Source organism: Bolinopsis microptera, chromosome 5 (genome assembly GCF_026151205.1).
Source record: "Bolinopsis microptera isolate Bmic1 chromosome 5, MBARI_Bmic_1.0, whole genome shotgun sequence".
Taxonomy (NCBI): domain Eukaryota; kingdom Metazoa; phylum Ctenophora; class Tentaculata; order Lobata; family Bolinopsidae; genus Bolinopsis; species Bolinopsis microptera.
In genome coordinates, this window is record NC_087076.1 from 9,310,104 (window position 1) to 9,336,080 (window position 25,977).

The 25,977-nt window shown below is 39.2% G+C and overlaps 2 protein-coding genes across 3 annotated transcripts in view; both read left to right on the top strand.

Moving 5' to 3' along the window:
* The window catches only part of LOC134815205 (uncharacterized), a 95,069-nt gene that overhangs the window by 40,171 nt on the left and 28,921 nt on the right, over window positions 1-25,977 (top strand). The window contains exon 1 of one of the 2 annotated variants that reach the window (XM_063823717.1): window positions 6,485-6,500. The exons of the other annotated variant lie outside the window; for it this stretch is intronic. The gene's annotated coding sequence lies outside the window, so the exon portion shown is untranslated. Of the gene's footprint in view, window positions 1-6,484; window positions 6,501-25,977 lie in introns of those variants that run through there. 2 annotated transcript variants of the gene reach the window in all.
* Window positions 5,578-16,850, top strand: LOC134815424 (V-type proton ATPase subunit F-like). The gene is made up of 4 exons (XM_063823959.1): window positions 5,578-5,617; window positions 6,149-6,231; window positions 16,200-16,322; window positions 16,559-16,850. The coding sequence occupies exons 1-4, from the start codon at window positions 5,578-5,580 to the stop codon at window positions 16,586-16,588; spliced, it is 276 nt and encodes a 91-aa protein (XP_063680029.1). The 3' UTR covers window positions 16,589-16,850.

Consider the following 25,977-nt stretch of genomic DNA (forward strand, 5'->3'; position numbering starts at 1 on the left):
AGTAGGGGGAGGGACACGTGCACTGCATTCCTACGGGGAGGTATTGGGGAAACTGAAGACAAGCGAAAACCCAAATTTCCTTGTTGGGGAAAAGGGGTTTTGGTTTTTTTTTTTGGCTGCTTACAGTGAGATCTGGTTGATGTGTTTTTGTGGAAAATTTGGAAAATTAAAAATAAGTACTAAAATTTAAAGAATATCCCGTGTGAAGTTTTTTCATTTTTCGTTCTTTAATTTTGTTAGAAATTAGAACTGCATCCTTAAATTCAAAAATTAAAGGGGAATTTTTAAAAACTAGCTCGATTTAAAATCTTTGGACATAGGATAAAGGGAAGCCCAATTTTTTCCAATATAAAGGGAAAACTTTTGCTTTTTGGGCATCCCAAAGCTAGGAACAATTAAATTTGGGAAAGTTTACGTCTATAATGTTTCTCTTTAAAAAGGGGATTTAATAAAAGTGTTTTTTAAAAACAACCCTTTATACTCGAAAATTTTGGGTTTACTTTTTGGTTATTTAACTTTGCAAACTTAACTTGTCTGCCGTCTCAGTTCTTTTTGATTATTTTCTCATTTGCCCCTTTGGTTTTTCATTTTCGCAACATTTTTTTGTTAAAAGTAAAAAAACTTTTGGTACTTTTTAAACATTTGTATCTCAAAGTGTTAGAGGGGGAACCCTCTATTTTAAAATGTCTTAAAAAACTAAGTCTCAGCCCAAAAAAGAGCGTCATTAGTTTCCTTTTCAAACGCAAAGGAAAACCCAAAGACACGGCTGCAACAAAAATAAAGCAGAAAAAACCGAAAGGGTGAAAACGTTTTGAAAGCGGTTTAAAACCCTGGCGTTCCCCTTTCAGCTCCCCTTTTTCCCCGGGCGAGGTTTTTAATTCCGTGGGGGAGTGTTCCGTTTTCATGGTCGGGGAAAAAACTCCGGAAAAAATTAACCCGAACATTCACACAAACGCGTTTATGATCTTCACAGCTGCTTTCTATACCAATAGGTTTGGTTTTTTAAACCGATGAAAAATGGGGAGGAAAACAAATTTTCTGCCCCCACATTTCCCCCCTCAGTGGTTTCAGTCTCCCCAAAAATGAGGGTACAAAGTTTAAACCGTGCACACCCACCAAAGGGGCCAAAGCAGAGGGGGCAATCAGTTTCCAAGGGCGTCGGGGGCGCGGCAACACCTGTTCCCGGCAGGGGGTGTGCCGTTGTTTTCCACAGGGAAGGGTTTGGGGTTTAAAAGAAAAGGGGGGGAACACCGGATCCCAAATCTCAATGAAAGATTTAGCAAAGTACCCCCCCCCCCCCCCTGGCCGGGGGGGAAATTTTGGCCGGTTTCCTGTGTATTTCGGGAAAATTGACCTTCTTAAAGGAAACCCTGCTCACACCTTGGTGACACCTTCCTTCAGATTGGGCCGGTAGTTTAACTCTGTTTATCTTTGCCAAATTTTTCAGAGCCTCCACTGCCCGGGTCTGACTGGCCCTGACACCAGGTCCCGGGGGGCCCCCTTTCCCGGGATTTCTATTTAGTTAATTTTTATAGCCGGGTTTTTCCGGTATTGGGTTTTGGGTGATTTTAGCCATTCCGCCTAGAGGGTTAAAGGGAAAAAATACCCCATGAGGGGGACAGCGAAAAAAACATGGACATGGGAGTTCCCGGTTTGGGGATGAGGGGGCCCCTGTTCTGTTATTGTTGGGGTGGAAATCTGTGGAGTAATTCCACGTAGCGCAGTTGCCAAATTTCAGGCTCCGTAGGGCCCTCCCGAAAGGAATATTTTCTGGTTAGTAGATTTGCAGTCCAAATCCAGGTTTCTATCAGGATTTTGGGGTTTTTGAATGGGAAAAGGGCTTTGCCGTATAGGGCAGGGAGTTTGCCACTTTGTTGGGGCGCCCAGGGCAGGTGGGATTAATTTTTCACCATTTTTTAATTTAAAAATTTCCATTTTAAATTAAATTTTTGTAAACCGGAATTTTTAAAATAGTTAATTTTTTGAAGTTTAAACCCCTGTAAAGGGAATTTATAAAAAGTGTACATGGGCCGTAAATGTATAAAAAGTGTAATGCCTTTACCCTTTTACAATTTTACCTTTTATTTTTTTTGAACCAGGAGTTACTTGCCCGGTAGATGGGAAAAATGGAGTTGGGAAAAAGTTGCCTTAATTCTTTTTGACAGATTCCCCTCGTTCAGTTAAAGGGAAAGATAATTGCAAAAAAGGGGGGGTTTGCTCGGCGTAATCGGGAAATTTTTTATCAGGAAAAAGTTTGCCCGAAAATTTTTACTGTGCGGGAAACCCCCAAACCCCGGAAAAGTTGAATGTTTAAATTTTATAGGTGCAAAAATAAATATATTTTTAAAAAGATAAGTCTTAAAAAAGCGTGAAACGAAAATTGTTTTACAAAATTGAGGGCTTTGAGAGTTTAAACCGTGGTAACGAGGGTTTTCAGAATCTATTAAATTTCTGGGTATATCCCTGAGGAGGCAAATGAGAAGGTAAGGGCCCTTTTTTGTTTTCGACCTTTTTTTCCTTTTGCCATGTTTAGCTCCCATCCTTTCCCCCTCCCGCGGCTCTCCTTTTAAACTGTTCCTCTGCGTTGCTCCGAGGGTTTGGGACCTTGTATCTGACATGTTAAAATTGTACTGTGTTCTTCCCTTTACCCCTTAAAACCAGGGGTTTTCTTGAGGGTTTCCAATTTTGTTACCAGGGTTTCCAGGGGTTACCAATCTGGGTTAACCCGGGTTACCAATGTGATACCCCCTCAAGCTACATCCTTTTTTTGTTCCCCAGTTTACTGGCATTCACAACTCAAAAACTTTTCAAAAAAGCAAAAGAAGGGAAATGAAGCCAAAGTGATTAAAGGTCTTTTTTTAAAACCGGGAAAACCCAAAACAGGCACAATTTTTTGGGAAAATCTTTTTTTTGAATAATTATAATGAAATCCCTAAAAAAGAAAAATACAATTATTTAATTTAGGAGATGTTTAAAGCATTTTAAAAAGTTAAAATAAAACGATGAGGGAGTAGTTTTTATACATTTAAAATCTTCATTAAGTTGTTTTTAAATTTTATGCATTTATAAATATACATATTCAAATTTTTATTTATTTCTATGCAGTTTTAATTTAAATTCCCTAATGTTATGACAACCAAAATTGAAAGGGTTTGGGGAAATTTTTTTTTTTAATTTTTCTTTTCGAACAAGAAAAACACAATTTTTGGGAATATTTTTTACTAAGTTAATGTTTTAGCAAAAATTAAAAAAAAGTTCGGTATTTTAAAATTAATGAACTCTTTTGCATCTTTAAAAAAGTTTAGGGTTTTTTGGGTTCTCTAAAAAAATTTGTTTTTTCCCCAAAAAAACAAGTTTTCTCAATCGGGTTTTTCTTTTAATTTAAACAGTTTCCGCTCCCGCAAGTTTTTTTAACCAGGGTTCCAAAACCAACCCCAAAAAAATTTTTTGGGGTTTCCCCTTTTGGGTCTGGAGTTTTGTTCCCTGGTTCCCCGCCTTATCCTTTGTGTATCTGTAGTCTTTTTCCAAAAAAATTTTAAAACCCTGGATTTCCTTTGGCCCCTTCATTTCTCTCGATTCGGAAACAGGGTCCACATCGTACAAATTTTTCTGTCTTTATGATGAGGGCCTTTAAAATTTTGACCCCCCACTCATCTCCCTGCCATTTCTCCAAATCCCCGGGGGGCCCCCCCCAGGGTTTGCCATGTGTTCTTTTTACTGTTTGGTTTATGTTAGGTTTGGGGGGGACCAGGGGGCCAGGGGAGTTTGGTTTTCCTTTTTAACCCAAAGGGGGTTTCCCTTTACCCATCCCGTTTGTGTTATTGTCAGTTGATCTTGTTGGCCAGGAATAATCCTCTCAGTCTTTTCTTCCCCCCCCTATTGCCCCCCACTGGGTTTACCCCCGTCTATACCCTCAAATGTGGGTTTCCGTACAGTTGGGCTCCAAAACCACACGCCCCCCTTTTGAGTGGGTAGTAGGTTGCCCGTCTGTAAAGTGCATTAAATTTGCTGTTTAAAAATTTCCCCCTTTTTTGAAAAGGGGGGTTTTTTAAAAAGGGAAACTGACCTGATCCTTTCCCCCCCCAGTATGTGGGGTTTACCCCAAAGGCGGGTAATTGTTGACCAATGGGGGGAATCTACCCAAACATTCCACCCTTATCCCCAAAAAGATAAACACAGTGTTTTCCCACGCCCCGTATCCTTCAGAGTTCAAAAAAAATGCCCTTTACGGTCATCCAGGGCAGACACCCTTTGCCCGGGCGTCCTTTCCTTTGGTTTTTTCCTTCCCCTACACCTTCATTTTGTGTTTTACTGTGGGGGGGGAATCGCAGGGAAAAAGAGGGTTTTTTCTTTGGGGGGTTAAAGGGCCCGAGGTTTACTCTTTCATGATCAGGGTTAACCCCTTTTAGCTTGCTGAGTGTAGGGGGTTTGAGGAGTATGTAGGGTTAGGTTCCCCAACACCCCATCATCTACACTCCCATCACTTTCACGGTGTTGGGGTCTGAAATCAAACCCCTCTCCGTTAAAGGAAAACCCCTTCTTTTGTTTAAAAAATCTGTTGCCCCCCATTTTAAAAAACCCGTTAAAAAAAAAACAAACCCCCTTTTAAGGGGGTGTGGCCCCAGGAGCAGTGTTCCCAGGGGTGCCACTTTCCTACAAACCCTGGGTTTGAAACCTTTTTTTCCTATGCGGGGGTTTGGGGGTTTTAGTTTGGTTTTTGAGGTTGTCCGTGGGCGTTTTCCCGGGGCCTAAAAACACCATGTTGTGTTCCAGTTGGGGGGGGTATTTACCCGTCATCAGAGTCCTCTAGTTGGGGTAATTTGGGGGTTTCACGTTTTGTATTGTCAAATACGTCCCGGGTTTTGCTTGGGGCCGTAGAGTTGGAAACTATTGTTGGGGGGCGGCGTGCCGGGGACATTCCCCCCCAACCCAGGGCATTGCTAAACATTTGGACGTTTTTGGGTTGTTTTAAATGCTTTTAACCAACTCCAGTAGTAGTAGGAATAGTCAGGGGACTTTGCCAATCGGGTTATCATTGCTGGTCAAATATTTAGATGTTACTGTGCCTAACCTAACGGTAAGTAAAACTCAAACACAAAGAATCAGATAGCAACTACTAAAATATGTTAGTGCTGCTGGAAATACTGTAGCTACTAACCCACAGTGTTATTAATACAACATCCGGGCAGGTCCCCTGGGCTGGGTAAATAATACTCCGTAGTGTAAGTTCCTGCTTATTGTACAATCTATGACGTACAATCTATGACGTACAATCTATGCGTACAATCTATGACGTACAATCTGTACGTAGAATGTTGATTTATGTTTGATTAATCTATATGACGTAGAATACGTGATTTATCTATTCAACTTCATTAGAACATTATCATCACTGAGTCTATTCAGAAAAAAATCAGAAATTTTCTTGAAAGAATCATCAAATGAGACTATGAGACTCAATAACACTACACGACTTAACCAGATAGTTGTACAAACGTAAAGCAGTAAAGCTATCCTTAAACCCAAACAAACCCATCCAGCTGAAACAAAACTAATGTTGGATATCATCATGTGAATATGATAATCCTTATCCCCTCCCTTATCAGCAATATCCCTCGTGGGTTGTATCAGATTACTTTACCTGTCTCTTTATCTTCTAAGTCGAAGGTCTAACTCACGACTTGTGGGATATTTTGATCGCACTTCCGTCCAAAGAAATGACTTGAAATTCGTGATACAAATTATTTGCAATGACTGGTGTGTTTCGTGGAGGGCTGCCAAATCAACTTATAACGATAAGGAAATATTTGTACCGAAGAAAATTCTTAGTATTACAAATACTTCGTATAGTATTACGAATACTTAGAAACCTAGAATTAGCTTGAACAATTTTTTTGTGACTTAGCTTTACCGGGCATCTACATTTGATATTAATTGATAAATACAACGAAATAGATGCTACTATACGATACCAATACTGAATACTGACTTTTCATTAATATCCCGTCTGGCATTGCACTTCGGTTATTGGTTTTCGTGTTCGGTTATATATTATGTGTGCATACCAAATGCATCTAAGGTCTATACTAACTATTTAAATTCCGAATTATCATGTTAGACATTTATCTGACAAATCAATATTTTCTAGATACTACTATTGGAGACATAGAGTCCCATTTGAAGAGACTGCTCGCTAGAAAAGACATCGGAATTGTTCTTATTAACCAGCACGTAAGTTTGAGAATTATATTATTTAAATTTCTCCTCCGTTATTTGTGAATTATCTGTGGCACTCAAAACTTTGGTAACTTGCACAAATGGTGCATGGTTTGTTGCATAACCTTAGCAAACTTATACAAAGATACATCATGGTATTTGATGATCATACTGATATCTAGTGCAGCAGCAATACTATCGTGTAATTTGTAAACTGTTAGCGCAGCTCCGTGGCATCTTCATTGTTTTAATACTTTCAAAACTACTATATAACAAATAATTTGAGTGCTATGTAACCAGGCGGCAAATTTGAAATGGGTTATGATGGGGTCCGTAGTCCCCACACATAGTATCATGTCCTTGTTTTACTGACTACTTCAATGAAGAACGTACATACATTTTAATAGACATGTTGTTGTTGGAAATATTTTAGGTTATAACCACGCAAGTGGTGCAAAACCATCCGAATAGCAGTACTGGCACAGCAACAATAGAAAATAGCAGTACTGGCACAGCAACAATAGAAAATAGCAGTACTGGCACAGCAACAATAGAAAATAGTAGTACTGGCACAGCAACAATAAAAAATGTTCTCGCACAAAATTTAAGATTGAGTGATTTGTGATAATAGAAAATGAAACATGATATCCTCGATAGATCGTTGCTCATTCATCGAACTATTAATTCAATTTTACCCACCAAAAATTGGTTCATATTGGTCAGTCCTAATTGCTTTGGGCCCTCAAAACAAGGCTCAAGTTAACCACAATGGTCACATTTACTTACAACTTATGAACCAACATAATGATAACATACTAAAGAATGCCTAATTTTTTAGTTATCCCAGTTATTTACCAAAAACTGATTTTGGCCATGCGTTTTGATAAGAACATATTGGACACTTCTAGATGCGTTTAAACTAACCGCAGGGGGGGGGGGGGGGGGGGGGGGTGTAACCCAAAAAAACCCAACTCCTACCCAAGAAAAGGTAATACTGGGATTGGGTTTTTTTGGGTTTTTTTTGGGTTTTTTAAACAAAATTTAAACAAAATTCTAGCCATTTCATTAATTGTATTGAATGTGAATTATTTCCCACTGAGTCTTACCTACGTGTTGTTCTCATGTCTTAACTTAATAGATAGTTGACATAGTATATAAGTGTGTTTATATTGATAGTATGTTATCACGATAGCAAACAGGATGTCTCGTTCATCGAGATATAATCCATATGAATGCACAAAGTGGAAATGTGCCAAATGCGGCAAATGTGTTCTCCTGTCATGGAAGGAGGCTATGACGAAGGTCAAGGCAAGTCAAAGCACATGACTTAAATTACTTGACTTAAGGCGGCTTCAGAGTCCGACTCTCGATGATGTGTCTCCAAAGCTTTCTGTCCGCCATAAGCTCCTGAATCTCCCCAGTGTTCTTGAGTCCAGTGTCACTTATTAGGTTATCGACGAAGGTGAGCGGTGGTCTATCCCTCCCTAGGTTTCCAAAGGAGAAGTTGGTGTGCTGCCAGGTCATCATGTCGCTGGATGTGCCCAGCCAACCTCATTCTTCTGGCCTGTATCTTCGAAATAACTCTTGGGAGTGATCCAAAGACCTCCTTGTTGGTGCGATGTCCCCTCCAGTCAACGTTTAGGGCCATCCGAAGCATTCTACTGTAACATCCGTCTATTCTTTTCTTCAAAGATTCTGTTATTGTCCACGTTTTCGTTCCATACAGGAAGATTGATTCAACCGTAGCTTGGACAGACGGATCTTTAAATCTCGGCACAAATTGGACCTCCATATAGCCTACATTTTGTGGTAGGCAGCCCATGCCTTGGCCTTGCGTAACCTAAAGTCGTGCTCCGTTGTACTAAAATCCTCAACTTCTTTTAAGGCATGTCCGTCCTTAGAAATTATTGTGTGTGGCTCCTCTCCTACTAAATTAACTGTAAGATCCTTGGTTTTAGACAAAAGAGATTTCCTGCCTCCTCATCAGATGAGGCTTCTGTAGGACTGTAGCATGTGATGACAGTGAGCCTGGGCTTTCCATTAAAAGACATGGTGAGGATCCTTGCGCTGTAAGATTTTATAACTTTATAAGACTTATAGCCTCATATGCTTTCCTCGTCAAGATGATTCCTACTCTCCCATTAGAAGCGCCAGCTGCGTTTCTCCACGCAGATGAGATCACTGGTTGAATCCCTTTGTTCATATTTTCTATTCTGGTATTCTCAGCAATCAGCATGCACTAGTGCACTACCCGATGTTCGATTCTTGCAGGGCAAGGATGTGCAGCTTGCGTCGAGAAAATAGTTCTTCAAGTTCGATGCGTTCTCTGGCTGTTCCTATGTTAAACGTGCCAACCTGAGCAGCCCTTTTACATGATACAATGCAATTGATGTTCATATTTTTTTGATGTTTTCTTGTTTGACTTTCTGTAGAAATAGGTTGTCGTGTTGTGGAGACCGAGTCATCAGCTTCTGTAATAGCAGCGTAATTACCCCGGCAACCACTTCCACTAGAAAAATAAGGGGCTTTAACCCTTCAGCTGTTGATAAACTTCATCTTGACTTTTCAGTTGGCTCACAATCCTGTGCAGTCCCCTGCACATTGGCAGTGGATTGTGTTCTTAACTCTTGCGCCACTAAAAGGCTAAGGGCATCCGCTTGAACAATAGCCATATTTAACTCTCACCATAATATCTTGGGTATCTTGAGCATGTAATTGCACGAACATATGCTAAACAAGACAAATGTGACACTTCCTTTTTCTACCCAACAGCATCAGTTGTAATCCTTACCCAATCGTCACCTGCTCCAGTGTGGGACTTTCCGATTTTATCCCAAAGCATAAGGAGGTTAGAGTGAGAACAGAGCTACACTTTAGCGGGGACTAACCCTTCCCCTGACTACCTCGTTACCCGGTACCCCGGGCATAGGGAGCCGTATCCTGACTTCCAGAGTGTGGTCCAGTCTAGCTGGGTCATAGTAGACTAGGTTGAACAGGGTAACAGCCAACACCTCTTTAGCTACTGTGCAATCCACAGTAAAGATTTACGAGTCTCAAAGCCTCTTTTAGACCAAGAGTTAAGGAGTCAATAGATCAAATTATTGAACTTCCAGGGCTCAATGTCTCCCGTCGACCGTCCTTCCTTTAGCCTGGACCCCCTGTCCAGTATCCAGTCTTCACCACGCGGAGGTAGTGGCTTTCATCATGCTGTCCGATGAGTGTCTGGAAGAGGGCACCAGCAGGATACCCCTTTTCAAAGTTCGGGAGCCTGACATCAGACCAGGGCTTCCACCCAGCTTCTATCCAGCGGTGACGCCTTGGGCCACCTAAGCTTCACACAACCATTGAAAGACCACCTGCCTACGTCTGTAAAAATTTTGATGATGCGATTATTACAGTCGAGGGTCTGATGCTGTACATTCTCAGTGTAACAGCTGACAACAGTTATCAACACTTTATGCCCTGGCTGTTTACATCCGATGCCTGTGAGCAAACTTTATGCTTTCCTGCGCATAGGCCTCCATGCAGGCATTAGAACTAATCTGTGTTCTAAGGATATGTTGGTTGGCATGGGCAAATCAAACCGTTTCCTCGAGCTTGATGCACTCGGCAAAAGTTTGATCCCTGTAACAGTTGCCCACTCTCGCAACAAGCTTGTTATACCGCATCCGAAAGCAGAGAAACTATTTTGAGGTAAAGATACTTCAATCCCAAGATTGTTCCAAGCTATGAAGAAGGGAGTCTCAAGGGGTAGAGAACTCATTCAAGAACACTGTAACTTTGAAGGAGAGGCTTTCAAACCATCTTCTGACGGAGCAGAGAGTGACGAAGCTGAAACAGATGATGACGAAGAGGAAGTGGAGGATATTGACTCATCAGAGGAATGGGCGAAAATAGTAACTGTGTATGGTGATGCTCTGCATCATGATACGGCTGTTGAGGTTTGCCTCAATGGAGGGCGAGATCGAATGCCATCCCAGTCAAGATTTTAGCGACTCCAGGGCCATAAACAAGCGAAGATATCACTTAATATCACATGTGATCATGCAGCTGATGGTAACTGCAAGATTCTTTCAGTTGGAGATAGAGCATGGTTTCTCGTTAAGCGGATGATCAGGAAAACGGAAACAGAGATCGTGAAGGTGAGAAGAAAGGCTTTATTCCTCTCGTACCGGTTGCGGTCAGGGTTGGGGTCATTAGTGAGTTGCGTCCCTACTAACTCAATTTGCCATGGCCATCGAAGTGAGCATTACATATGGCTGATATCATATCTGGATGGCCAACTTCTTCTGAGCACATCAGTGAATAAAATACTGCTTTTGGGTGATATTTAAGCGATTATATCTATTGTGATGTTGTAGTTATGAACCACAACAGTGATGTTGTACTGATAATTGTTTTGCTAGGTGCCTATATGATTTCATTTCCTTCAAATAAAAAATTTGTAAAAAACCCAAAAAAACCCAACTCCTACCCTGAAAAAGGTAATACTGGGATTGGGTTTTTTTGGGTTTTTTTGGGTTACACCCGCAGGGCCGGGGAGTGACGGGGTAAACCGGCAAAAGCTTATCAGTGCAGGGCCTACTTCCAATAGAGGGTGCCCTCGATAAGAATATAAGTTTATAACTTCCTGCTCTTTTCAAATAATTATCCGATAATTTCTGCAGAAGAACTGGAATTTTCGCTAGAATAACAAAATTCTGGAGCGTTGTTAGGTGTTGTGAACTTGAGTATAAGCTCATTCAGCTCCAGCAAATTATATTATGTCATCTTAGTGTGAGTTCCAACCATAAATTGTGGTGACTCACGACCCTCGATCAGTGACGTTTGATTTATTGTACTGTGAGCAATTAGGTGATCGGGAAATTTACTAAAGCAAACAAGCGAATAGAAAGGAAAAATCATTATTAACAACATCCACACTAATATTAAATGCTGATCAGCTGATTAAGTAAGTGTGCACACCGTAAAAGGTAGAATTAGCAACTCCGTGGAACCTCCCAGCAAGACAAATTTAGACAACAAGACAATACATACCTCGTTGATAGGTCTCTGCGAAAATTGGGTGACCGACAACTGAACCCAATTGAACCTAGTTCCCATGCAGTTAACAGGCACCCAATCAGCTTAATTGGGTGGCCAATCAGCTTAAATCCCAAAACGACAACTGAACCCAGGACATATCACAACTGCACTGAAATCGGAAATACGACAACTTGGGTTCAGTTGTCCGTTAGCCCGAAAATTTCTAAATTTATTGTTTCCCATTATATTATATTTATAAATGAGTAACTTGATGAGGTAGTGAGAAGGAGAGTCGTGGGTTTGGTAATCTGAGTGGAGTTCGAGATTGGGTGATTTTATTTGATCTGCGAAGAAAGCTTTTAAGTTTCCGATTGAAATGATGGAAACACAACTTAGACCAGACCTGGTTATTTTCTCAAGGTCTGCTAAGAAAGTGTTGTGGTGGGAGTTAAAAGTACCCTCTGAAAAACGGATCTCATGAGTACAAACTAGACCTCTACAACAGTCTACAGGCAAAGATTCGGGCAAAAGGATGGTCCTGCTTCAGTTTCAAAGTTGGCTGTTGATATTGGAGCAACAAGGAGCAAGGAAGATCATTGCTGATAGTTTCGAGTGGGCTGCTAAGAGGACTGACTTTAGAGGAAGGGAGCTGAAGAACCAGGTGAGGGAGAGTGGGAAGGAAGCAGCGCACTATCTTAGATGTAGCTACTAAGCTACTTGTTGGAGTGGTAGTTGGAGTAAGGTATAGGGTGATTTTACAGAGCATTCTAGAGGAGCCATTTTGGCGATATCTTGTCGCAAATTGCAAGTGAGCAAGTGCTAACATATATCTTCAAGTGGATCTCGGATCAGATGGTGATCCATTTGTTGGACTGCTGGTGCCTGACAAGGAGGCCGTATCGCGATTGAAAGCTTCGAAACGGTTTTAGGTTTGTGGCTGATGATCCTGCTCCAAGAGAGAAAGAGTGTGTGAGAGGGGGGAAGAAGGGGGAGGGGGAGGGGGGTGGGGGCGCGGTAGAGACAAGGCCAAGGAAGTAGGTCACATTTCTCGTGCGCGTAATGGTTTTGGCAAATGTTTGGGTTAGAGATTGTGTTAGGTAGTTAGGTTTAGTGTCGGGGTCAGAGTAAAGTTTTAGGGTTTTGCCTTCTCCGTCAGAGCCACATATATTTTCGTGTTAAGGCAGTCATGTGATCACTAACGTAGAGTGATTCATCATCGTTCCAACATGAGTGTAAATGTAATTTTCTGAAAGGATCGGTTTGGTATTATGATTAATATCCACTCGATTACTATTATTATTCATTACATGATTCCTCTTAGAAGGAATATAAGGAGTTGTCTCGCTTCCTGTCTCGTAGGCCTGTTCTGTTCATATTTTAGTCACATCAATAATTGGTCGCAGAGTACTGCAGCAACGATGGAAGTGCTTCTTGTATTGCTAGTTTCTGAACATTTTCTATGATCAAAGTTTTTTTATATCCGGTCGCGCAGCGCGTACGCGACGCGACGTACGTACGTACGTAATTTAAATTAAATAAATAATATAATTTGAATTAGATCAGCTAGAAAACACAGCCTGCAGTAGCTGTCATATCTTCATTCCTTTTATCAATTATACTTAAGCTTCGTGTCCCCAGGTAATCTGTAATCGACAGCACTGTTAGCACGACCATTTTTTCTTTATACTCCAGTAGCAGGCAAGGGTTGAGTGTGCACTTCGCTGCATAGAGTTTTTTGCTACTGAATCGGGTTAAATAGGTCATTGGTAACTCAAATCACCGAGGGGCACATTTTGTATCGCTAGTCCCAGTCCTACAGGGCGAAATTTCTAAATTGCCCTCAGTCGCAAATTTGGGATTTTTGTATCTCGGCTTCTAAAAGACTTAGAGACTTGAATATTGGCTTAAAATAACCGCAATAGCCTTATTTATATACAAGTTATGAAGCAATGTAAGGTCTCAAGTGCCTAGTTTTAAAGATATTCACGAAAAACTGTTTTTTGGCTCATCGCAGCCTGAATAACCGAATTATTTTTGTATCTCGAGCTATAAATGTCGTAGAAACTTCTCCGATACTGAAAATTATTCTCAATGAGCACATTTATATAAGACTTATGAATCATTATATGCTCTAAAATGCTTATTTGTAGAGATATTAGCAAAAATCGGTAATTTTGGCTACACCAATACAAATTTGGTAATTCGTTTAGTCTTTTTGTAGCAAATTTTCACGTTACAATTTTCAAGATGCGGTTTGTGGCTATCGATAGGGCTTTATATGCTATTGTATGGTTTTGATACAATCCTTCAGCACCTGACATAGGCAATAGGGGTCACAAACCCTGAAATGTCAGGAACTGGGTGCAGTGGCCGAGATAAATATTTGATAATTACTTGAACTCTTGACTCACATACATCTTTTTAACGGTTAGTTAGACATCTTTAACCAGTATTGAACGTTGAGTAAAACTTCTGATCCATTTGTAGCTCAGGTGATGTGCCCCAGAACCTCACGCCTGAGTGACAGTGGGCCTTATCGATCATGAGCCGCAAATCACAATGACTTTGGGCCTCAGAGACAAGGGCATTCGTACTCTTGGCTTAAATTGGCTCTTCGTTAGTATCATCAATCAGGTTTATAACTTCTATAGAAGTTAGATATAGATATATCTATATCTATATCAGATGATATAGATATCATCTGCCTGTCCAGTGTCCACCTGTTTCTTTGAGATTCATTATTACTTCAAGTTCAGTCATTTCGCTTCTGTTTAACTGTAGGCTTAATAAGGGACTACAGTCCAGCAATATCTCTAGATTTAGCAATATCTGGTTTCGCTACTAATTGTGTTCAGCAAGCAAGTTTGTAAGTTTTCAGTCCTACTGTCCCAAAATATTGGCCCCCAGATCACTGGTAATGCTGGAGTACTGGTAATGCACATTGCACATAGTAATGCTGATTTCTTGCTTAACATAGCTCTTTTTTAAGTTCCTTTTTCAGCAGTCTTCCCTATCATACTGGCATAAAAACAGATTCACCTCCTTTATCTCTAAATATAATCTTGAACCTGGGCTCTACGGGTTATCGAATGTCCACCAACCTCGTGCCCCAATTATTGTCAGCCCCAGGACCTCTGGCACCTGCAACTTTGGGTCCCAGAACTTCGGGCCCAACGATACCTGTCCCTCAGTGACTCTGTGCCCCACATAATTCTAATTTATGACTCAATGTAAGTTGTAAATGCTGAGATGGACATTCGATAACCTGTAGAGCCCAGGTTCAAGATTAAATTTAGAGATAAAGGCCAGTATGATAGGGAAGACTGCTGAAAAAGGAACTTAAAAAAGAGCTATGTTAAGCAAAAATCAGCATTACCATGTGCATTACCAGTTCTGTACTCCAGCATAACCAGTGCTCTGGAGGCCAATATTTTGGGGCATTAGGACTGAAAACTAACAAACTTGCTTGCTGAACACCTTTACCTTAAAAGTAGCGAAACCAGATATTGCTAAATCTAGAGATATTGCTGGACTGAAGTCCCTCATTACACCTGTACAGTTGAACAGAAGCGAAATGACTGAACTTGAAGTAATAATGAATCTCAAAGAAACAGGTGGACACTGGACAGGCAGATAATATAGAAGTTATAAACCTGATTGATGATACTAACGAAGAGCCAATTTAAGCCAAGAGTACGAATGCCCTTGTCTCTGAGGCCCAAAGTCATTGTGATTTGCGGCTTATGATCGATAAGGCCCACTGTCACTCAGGCGTGAGGTTCTGGGGCACATCACCTGAGCTACAAATGGATCAGAAGTTTTACTCAACGTTCAATACTGGTTTAAGATGTCCAACTAACCGTTAAAAAGATGTATGTGAGTCAAGAGTTCAAGTAATTATCAAATATTTATCTCGGCCACTGCACCCAGTTCCTGACATTTCAGGGTTTGTGACCCCTATTGCCTATGTCAGGTGCTGAAGGATTGTATCAAAACCATACAATAGCATATAAAGCCCTATCGATAGCCACAAACCGCATCTTGAAAATTGCAACGTGAAAATTTGCAACAAAAAGACAAAACGAATTACCAAATTTGTATTGGTGTAGCCAAAATTACCGATTTTTGCTAATATCTCTACAAATAAGCATTTTAGAGCATATAATGATTCATAAGTCTTATATAAATGTGCTCATTGCGAATATTTTTCAGTATCGGAGAAGTTTCTACGACATTTATAGCTCGAGATACAAAAATAATCCGGTTATTCAGGCTGCGATGAGCCAAAAAACAGTTTTTAGTGAATATCTTTAAAACTAGGCACTTGAGACCTTATATTGCTTCATAACTTATATATAAATAAGGCTATTGCGGTTATTTTAAGCCAATATTCAAGTCTCTAAGTCTTTTAGAAGCCGAGATACAAAAATCCCAAATTTGCGACTGAGGGCAATTTAGAAATTTCGCCCTGTACGACTGGGACTAGCGATACAAAATGTGCCCCTCGGTGATTTGAGTTACCAATGACCTATTTAACCCGATTCAGTAGCAAAAAACTCTATGCAGCGAAGTGCACACTCAACCCGTGCTTGCTACTGGAGTATTAAACCTGCGGAATTGTTGCTGTGCACCCATATCTGAAATGAAGGCTTTCAAGGCATGACAGTCACACTTAAAAAAATGTTAGGCTTCTTTTTTGCCGCCCCTACACTTTTTTTGCCGTCCTCTGGGAGAATTTAACATATAGTGGGGTCTGTGGAGCAGTTTGTAACGCCATTGTCTTTAAGGTTAGAAGTAGGAATCATGGTGCAAGATAATTGCACCATCTACGAATCACCTTATTGACTGCTCCAGTCAAAGTTTGCTGAGGTTTTGGTTTCAATACATTGTTTTGCCAGCCAAGCTCAATATTAATTTTGCTCAGATTCTCAATAGATAATAATTTATTTATTCCTCAGATTGCGAACGATGTGAGACACATCATGGAGGCACACACAGCTGCAATTCCGGCACTCCTGGAAATACCATCCAAAGAGCACCCTTATGATCCCGCTAAAGACTCAATATTGAAACGAGCCAAGGTGAGAAATGTTAAATATTTCTGCAATATTCAGCCATCTCTAGACTGTACTCCAGTGGCGTAACAAAGGGTCCCGCTGTGCAGCGATTTACACATGGCTAGCCAAGGTTTTAACCTTGAAACGAGCCCAGGATGAATATGAAACAATCCACACATGTCTTAATATTCGGTTATTTTGTGAAAATTACATTAGGGCCGGCTATTTCGAAACCCTCTGACCCTCTTTCATCTCTGCAGGGTATGTTCAATATCGACGATATGCGATAAAAGGTAGTGAGATCCAAGTTAGCCTGAAAGAGATATTGTACAAAGAACAGACTTTAATTGTGCATTTAAGAGACTCAAAAACAATATTATCAATCAATTCTCGAATATTCTAAAATCCATTTGGGTGCTGTTTATTATTCTTAAGTTAATTTCTGATTAATTTCCAATGTTTAGATCTATAAAAAGTGTTGAAGCAGCTGGTCTGCCTATTTTTGTAGCTTGTATGTTAATTTCAATTGATTTCCTTACTTCAGCAATACAATTTATTTATTGGTAACTGCCACTCACTTTATGTTGAGCGATTATAAAGCAATTTGTTTACTGTTCAATTCCAGTATCATATTCCTTATGAATAGTGTGGCGTAGTTAAAGGATGCTAACTCTGCTATATGCCGGACCATAGGTGCAGATTTCGTTTTGAGGTGAACTTTTAAGTTCCCGAGAAATTTTCTTAAGTTTGTTTTTTTCCTCCTCGGGCACATTCGTAACCTACGGGCCAGGTAAACCTAAACTACATATTGACCGTTATGTACGTCGGTATCTGTTGAGGAGCCAAATCATCTGAAAAGCCCTTAACCTATATTTTGCTCAGGCATGTAGCCAGGATTTTTCTTTGGGGGGGGGGGGGGGGCTGTCGGGGAGCGAAGCTGCAAGCTGTGGTAGGGGTCTGGGGGCGCGGCCCCCAGCGGGGTCCAGGTAATGGGCGGACCACATTGGCGGGGGCTAGGGGGGCGCAGCCCCCCGGAAAAATTTTGCGAAATAGGGTGTTTTAGGCTAAATTGAAAGTTTAATGAATTTACAAAAATGTATGGTTTGGCATAATCATTGCCTACAATCCTGACCTGAGTAATTTACCCCTTTGAGACTTTATTTTGGGTTGAAAATTAAGTTTATCGAGAGGAAGTGAAAAATCTCTGGTTCAAATTTGGATTTGAAGCCATGTTTAATTTTTTCTGTTAGAGGTCAATTTTTTGCGCAGAAAGCGTTCGATTTTAGGGGAAAAAAATTTATGTTTGCTTTTAATTTGTATGGTGCCGACGGCACCTGAAATCGAAGAAATCTGCAGGGGTGTGCCGGACGTCCTATTAAGTAGATGGCCCCTAAGGAGTAAGGACACGTTCGTTTCATAGTGTGACAAAGTTGACCACACTGCCTTTTGATAGGGTTACTAATATTTACTAATATCCTCAAATGAACGTGTCCGTAAACGGACTTCATCCAATTATTGTGATCCGATTCCACCATCATGATACTGATTGAACTACCCAACTACTAGTTACATAAGCAACGACAAGGATAAAGAACTATATATCTATCTCGAACATTCAACAGAGGTTTAAAAGAGTAAACGGCTAAACGCTGCAGAGTTTCTCGCTTTGTAGGCGACTGCCATATTTCCCATCCGAAACTGGGTTAAATTTTATACACATAACACGCACGTGTTTATCGTCTGTACTGGTTTTATACATGTAATATTGTGGTCTAACTTCAAGTTCTTTATTCAATTATCCCACAGAAAAAATCGTTTTAAAACCGTTCGTGGGAGTCCCCATACTCCCAGAAATATCCATCTAGCGAAGCAATAAATAGTTCGTTGTTCTACCTTTTGACTGTCACGTTTCGGAGTTGGATTTGTTTCCAATGTCTGATATTGACCACAAAGATTGTCGTGCCTTTTTTCTTCATTCAGAATTCTGAATTCATCATTCAAGTAGTCTATTTCTGCGTTGGCCTTCTGTAAGAGTATCGAAATTCTAGAAATTTCATCCACGAGAAGAGTGCACTTCTGACACTCCGTGTTTTTAAGGATATCACATTGAACTGCCACGTGTTTGGTCCTTTGTCTCGAACAAAATGTGCTGTAAATACCTCCGACATATTTCTCGTCGTCCGTTATGTTTGGGATCATTCGGAGTTCCCCCTCCGGTGAGATATCCGTGATGTCAATATCAAATGTTTCGCTATCTGTCGCCGTGACATCAAATAACCTTCGTTGACATAGGACGCTCTCGTCGTACTCTACACAGGTTGTTGGTGACATAATTTCTTGAAATATGCTGGAGGCCCCAAGTTTACTCTCTGATCCGCAGGATTCCAGACTATCCCACTGTTTTAAATTCGTCAAACTTGCTGGTCTTCTCAGCTCGGTTTCCTCCATTATTGTGTACAATAGCCTTTCAGTGTGGGGACTTTCTTTCTCACCCTCGGAGATTGTCGTGTATTCGGAGTATTTACAAGATTGTTCCACATTTATTAACTCACTTAGGTCTAGTCCTATAGGCTCGCCGGAGAAACTTGTTATCTGCATCTCCTCGTTCTCCTCCATTTTTATTTGGTATCCAGATTTTTCTTACTTCTGATTTCTCCCTCGGTAATTGTTTTGGTAACAGGACATAGCAACGGATTTTTACTTCCTAGTCAGCTTAATTAGCTAAAATACTTGTTAGGTGTTAATGGAATTATAATCACTCCAAAATAATGTACTGCCGATTATAATTTAGCTGTGCTGATCACGATTGGCAAATCGCCAGAACTTAAAATATGTGGATAAAAATATGTGGAAAATTAAGCAATACAAGTTTAGTCGCGTGTAATGTATATTCATTGGTCGATCGAAATGATGATAGAAAGGACGGTTGAATGATGCGATATTTGGTCAATAAAATACAATTTGCGGATTTTATCTATCTCTATTCACTATTATAATCACTTAACAAGCATATTTGTATACTTGTTTAGTTTACAAACGTTAGCAAAGAGAATCCACAGCTTGTATTGACGGAATGCAGTATTGTGCAATAGTTCTTTCAACCGACTTTTGAACCAACCTTTCAATCTAAAATGAATACGCTATTTAGCTATACTAACTAAAGGTGCTATCTTATTCTATTCAATGAAGTTGTTTTATTTATAGTATGAATTTCGATATTCATATAAATGTAAAAACAAAGCTTCTTGAAATCGAACTAAAAATGGGAGATGGCGTATTAAAAATAAAATACGATACAAGGTAGAAAATCCGAAGTGCATGGTTTTCGTGCAACAAAGTTGATAATACAGATGTATATATAGACAGCTTGACGTTACAAAGGATTCGCATCATTCTAAAATGTATAAATAAGTTCGATCGAGCGACAAAATGCTTATAGTGAGAGAGGAAATTGAAAAGTAACGTGTCAAAATGGAGGAGTTACAATTGGAGTTATGATTTCCCTGCTTTTCATTATTTCGTAAACATGACATGCAGCTAAGTAAAATATACTCGATGACGCTTTATATATGATACATATTATATGTTATATACTCTTTATATACTCTATAAATATATTGTATGAAGCAATTCTGGCATTCTATCGCATGGAGTTGAACTAATGAGTATACTTGAGATTTGAGATTTCCTAAAAATACACTTACAGTACGGAACATTCATATTTCGTGGCTGACATTTTTGGCGCATGAATAAAGCAAGTCCTACGAATGATATAGCAAATATCTATTACTGTTTAGGAATCAAGTATCGACCTTAAGGTAAAAATGATGTACTGGTAGCTAATGTCAAGAATACGGTTAAAATCAACACTCACACTAAGGGCCCATGCTTGTGCAGGAGCTGCATTTGCACTCAATATCTGTGTTTTGGTGACCCTCAGGTCCTTTGGTTACATACATTTTGTCCGAGACAACTTCAACTTTGACAATCCATGCTTAGAGGACAATATTATATTTAACTAATTCATTGTGTAAACTTGTATGTAATTGACTGATTTGAAAGATTTCAATAAAAAAAGCTCTGCCTCTAGTAATACAATATGACTGTTAAAAGGGTAAAATGATAAGGTATTACAACTAGGAGTAGGTGTACACTGTACAAATACAATAGGGAGGTTCATAATAACAAAATATTGTTAAGTTATTGCTACCTCCGGCTTATCTGTGATCTGTTGTTCCCAAGGTCCATTAACTATCAAACTAATTTTAGAGCTTCAAGTTCAACTCGAACAGGAAACACTGGCACAGGCCCCGCCCATATTTTATGATTGTGAGTGATTATTATTAGTGATTATGAGTGCATATATCTGATATCGCACACTGTACAATATATTCGCTCATAATCACTAAATAACATCAACAAACTCACTTTATCGTTTAATGAAATTTGATCGTGCACATACATTAAACACGAATATTTATCAACAAATTTACTTAAAATTAACCCTAACTCTCGTATGTATAGACCTTAAAGTTACATCAAAAGTATCTAAGCGTTTTTATTCAGCCTAAGTTTGTACTTCCTACAGTAGTAGCAGGCTCAGAGGCACAACCTCAGAGGAACAACCTCAGAGGCACAACCTGGACTCTAAATAATGTGATTTGCCTGGGCATCTGCAATCTTGTACGATTATGGTCCCCTATATGATAAGATTCATCGTTTTGGTGATGAATCGTGTCATCCAGCAGTGAGAGTGCTTGGTGCCAATGTTTCCTTTCAGCTATCACTTACAAGTTACAGTGATCATAGTTGAATTCCTTTTCTCAAATCTTTGTTTTAACAGTGTATCTGTAGAAAAAACGGGAAAATTTCAGTTATCATCTATTTTTGCAGCTAATAGTAATCTCATCACCTCCTCAGGCTCAAATGAAGTTAAGCTAGTTACATTGAGCTGTTGCATCATATTTTTACTCCTCGCTCCACATGAGGCTTATGTAATTTTTCAGAGCGTTTAAAGAAAAAATGTATACTATAACTGTTAAAACGGTTAGACTTTAATATATCAAATTCGGTGGACTGAAAGATCAGCAAAGAAGGGCGCGATTGGATTTCACCCACTCTTCAAAGTTTCATACAGTATAAACTAGGCTATCCATTATCGGTATGAAATCTTTTATCTAGATAAACAGATAAATATTTAGGTTTTATCTAAATAAAACCGATAAAACCGATAATTTTTCTGCTGAAGGCCAATGCCAAAATGTTTTCCGAATTTCGCAAAAACTAATTGTCGACTTTTATTACTGTTTACCAGTAATCTTGCTAAAGTACCACTTCCTTTCTTTTGAAAATATTAGAGCATCAGTTTTCTTCTCCGGGGAGCAGAAGTGTACCAGTTTTCTTCAAAACAGTAGACCAACGGTTTTCTTCTCCTAAGAACAGTAGTGTACCAGTTCTCTTCAAACAGTAGACCACCGGTTTTCTTCTCCTGAGAACAGTAGTATACTAGTTCTCTTCAAAACAGTAGACCCCACCGGTTTTCTTTTCCTGAGAACAGTAACGCACTAGTTCTCCTCAAAACAGTAGACCCCACCGGTTTTCTTTTCCTGAGAACAGTAACGCACTAGTTCTCTTCAAAACAGTAGACCACCGGTTTTCTTCTCCTGAGAACAGTAGTGTACTACTACTAGTTCTCTTCAAACCAGTAGACCAAGGGTTTCCTTCTCCTGAGAACAGTAGTGCACCAAATACCAATTCTCCTCGAAACAGTCAAGCATTAAAGTGATTCAGTGAACCGTTTTCTTATCCTGTTGATAACTTGGAGCAACAGATTCCTTCTCCTGAAGACAATGTTTCACGCCCAGAACACTTACAGAATTCAATTGAGTGCCCTGCCGGTAATTTTGACTCTTGTTAACAGTAACATGCTCGTTCCCGTTTCCAGAATAATTATAAGGTAAAACGCCAATACCCTCAAGAGAACAATGTCAATAACCTTCTCTGGATTTCAACAGTTCATACAGTTCTACAGTTCCATAGGTATACAAATGTAAATAAACCTCACATCTAAGTAAACCACCTCTTATATCATACTAGAAAACGTTTGGGACTGTTTCTTGGATTACTTGGAAAGGCAAAAACACTAATATTTCTTTACAATTTTACGGTATTGTGGCAGTATTTTCGGTAATATCTAGTAAATTTTTATACCGATAAAAATATGTTTTATCTAGATAAACAGATAACTTTTTTAAACGAATTATCGGAGATAATTATCGGTTACGATTATCGGAGTGGATAGCCTAGTATAAACCTTTTTTATGTAGCTCTTATGGACAAATGCACTTTTTGTTGCATTTAAGCTCAATTAAAATTAGATAATAATTTAAACAAACTACCATTACGAAGTTCTGAACAAAATTAAACAGCACAGTGCCGCTATAAATGCCCTACAAAACATCTGATGAGTCCACAATAACATTAACGTTAACAAGTAATAAATATTTCGCTGCACTTATTCGTATAATTATTAAACTTAATATAGTAAACAATATTATTCCATGTTGCGTGATTACGTAGCTAAGTTACATTAACTGCCTTTGTTCTTTGACGAACCGAAATTGTTTCGGCCATTTCAAGTCTTATGATATAATTTAATAAACGTTGGTTCTGTAATAAAACTATAAAATGAATAAAACGCACTTTTTAATGCATTTAAGCTCAATTAAAGTTTAAAATATAGTTTTTGATCTGTTTTAAATATCTGATATAATTGACCTCTTATGCGATTCATGCCGTGCCTTTTTTCTTCATGATGCAGAATCCTGAATTTATCATTCAAGTAGTCTATTTCTGTGTTGGCCTTCTGGAAGTGTAAGAGTTTCAAAATTCCAACTGCAATTCAAGAACAAAGAATTTCGAGGTGGTTACACCACGCACGATCAATTACTCCTACAGTACAGTGTACTTGTACCAGTAACTATTTCGAATGAAAAGTGTGGCACTTGACTCGTGTTCGATCATTCTAGCCTTAGGCCTGCTGAACTTAGGCCTGCAGAATATTAACATATCCGCCACTATTTTCTATGATAATGAGTGGGATCCGTGCATGATGGCGATCAGCCGTACTTTGAATGCTTGTAAAATGCATGATAGCTCGGTCAAACTGCAATTTCAACTATAAAATCCGAGCTGAAACTGTACAAACTAAAGTTAAACCACACTAACATTTAATTATAATTAACAGAAATAACGGCCAGTGCTCGAGAATTGTGATTAGTCCTGTAAATCACCACTATGCACTATAATTTTGTAATGGTGCCCACGTGTTATATATAATACAGCTGTATCATTACCATAGTGCGAACTGTGTCATCACATAGGATGTGTTCGTACACTTCTCTCATATTGATATACTTATAGTGAAGTGTAAGAGTAATGTACAGATTTGAGATTCAAAATTATGATTGGACAGAAATGGTGAGCGGGCATTGCCATTATTATGAATATCAGAAAGGGCAAATTGCTGAAATAAGGCCGTGCCATTTGGACAGTACATACCTTCTGCGGAGACTGTAACAGTAATATAACTTTTGAAGAAACTTTGAAAACTCAAAAAACATACTTTTAGTTAATTGCACAAATTAAAGTAAAATGAGTTATAAATATAGCTACATACTGATTTTAACAAAAATTGAGGCGTATGAAATGAAATGAAAATGAAATGAAATGAGGTTTTTATATCCCGCTCATATGATTAACCAACAACACAAGGAAGGTGGTTAACCATGTCAGAGCGGCTGACTGTGAGTGATGTGAGCAAAAGTGTAAAAATTAGTGAACTAAAGTATAACTCAGCATAAGGCAAAGACAAAATTAAAACATCTTTTATTGTAAACCACACTAAACTAAATAGAGGCAGAAACCATACAGTACATGTAGGTATAAAAAGGTTAGTACAGTGACATAATCAATCAAGACAGAATCAGATCCAAGTAAGTAAGAGATCAAGGCATAAAATGGAGTGCGGTAAAAAAATAAAAGCCAATGTGTCTTGCAAAGTGAAGACAATGGAAAGAAAAACATCAGAACTGATTATATAAATGATTCTTTAACATTCGCTTGAAACAGTTGGTATCAGTGATACATCTCAACATCAGGGGAAGAGAGTTCCATGCAATCGGTGCATGGCTTGAGAAACGTCTGTCATCAACTTTGGATCTTTTATTCTTTGGTACCTTGAGCATGAGATGGTCATCAGGTCTCTTCGACCTGGTCATGGTCATGGTGTTTGAGAGTTCTTTATCTACTACATCCACATCCAGTAGTGCTTTGAGGTAATCAGGTGCAGTACCGTGAACTGATTTGTGGGTTAAAAGACAAACTTTAAAGAAGATTCGTTGGTCTATAGGGAGTATGTGGGCCTTCTTATAGAAGGGAACCAAGTCCGTGGTCCTCTCTTCTATGTTATAGATGAAACGAACTACCCCATTAAGGGTTGATCTAAGTTTGTTCAATCTGGTCTTGGGTAGATTCATGTAAAGAGAATTACAGTAGTCTAATTTAGATATGACCAGTTGTTTCACCAGCATCAATTTAATGCCTTCATCAAGGTATTAAATGTTATAGATGAAACGAACTACCCCATTAAGGGTTGATCTAAGTTTGTTCAATCTGGTCTTGGGTAGATTCATGTAAAGAGAATTACAGTAGTCTAATTTAGATATGACCAGTTGTTTCACCAGCATCAATTTAATGCCTTCATCAAGGTAACGACCAATGGTTCTTAGATTCATCATTGTCCAGCTGCATTTCCTTTTGACATTATTGATCTGTCTTTCCATATTTAGAGTTTCATCAAATTTGACACCCAAACTCTTCCAGCTGTCTCCTTTACACTCCGTAGGCAGAATTTCAGTGCTTCCAAATTGCAGTCTGACACTGAGTTCACACTTTTGGAAATAACATTGGAAATAACATTGGCACTGAATATCGTGGTTTTAGTTTTACCGACAGGTCCCTTTTTTACGGATATCTTCTTTGCGAGGAAAATAATTACGATACTGTCTTGCCCAACTTAAAAGAAAAAAATATGCCAATGCAAAAAAAACGTGTACCAGATCCAGAAGGAGGTATGGTGAAATCAAAGACGGGTTCCAAATAATTGGAAGTGCAAGATTGTGCTTGTAAGCCCAGGAACTGAAAATCATGCTGTAGGACTGGAGCGGGGGACTGTAGAGCGGACTTGGTCGGAAGTAGGACCCTAGAGCGGAGTCAAATCGCCAGGGTAGGACTCGTCTCTAGAGCGGAACTCTAAAGCGGTTAGAAATTTGAGAGTAAAGTTAGTTTTTAAGATTGAGTTATGTTTTTTAATCAATGATTAATAATAGTTGTCACAAGGACAAGGACAACACACTGAAGCCAGAGATCCTACCAATAAGGGTTGTCTCAACCTACGGAAGTGACTCTGACATTGTCACCACAGTGAAAAAGTATGAGGAGAACTTAAAGAAGACCAGAAGTTTTTGTAACCTGAGTGACTCAAAACAACAGAGTAACACCCTTGAAGAAAAGAAGAATGGCAAAAAGTTCTTCCAATTTGTCAAGAAAACAGGAAGCAACCTCAAAAGCCGGTTGGTTAAGGTGAAAGAAATAGCTCTGGGGAATAAGCATGGTCAAA

Excerpts from the sequence above, each read along its gene's own strand:
- LOC134815424 (XM_063823959.1), top strand. The coding sequence starts at position 5,578 with ATGATAATCCTTATCCCCTCCCTTATCAGCAATATCCCTC. Across the intron at positions 6,232-16,199 it reads TTGTTCTTATTAACCAGCAC|ATTGCGAACGATGTGAGACA; the intron begins GTAAGTTTGAGA and ends TTTATTCCTCAG. Across the intron at positions 16,323-16,558 it reads CAATATTGAAACGAGCCAAG|GGTATGTTCAATATCGACGA; the intron begins GTGAGAAATGTT and ends TCATCTCTGCAG.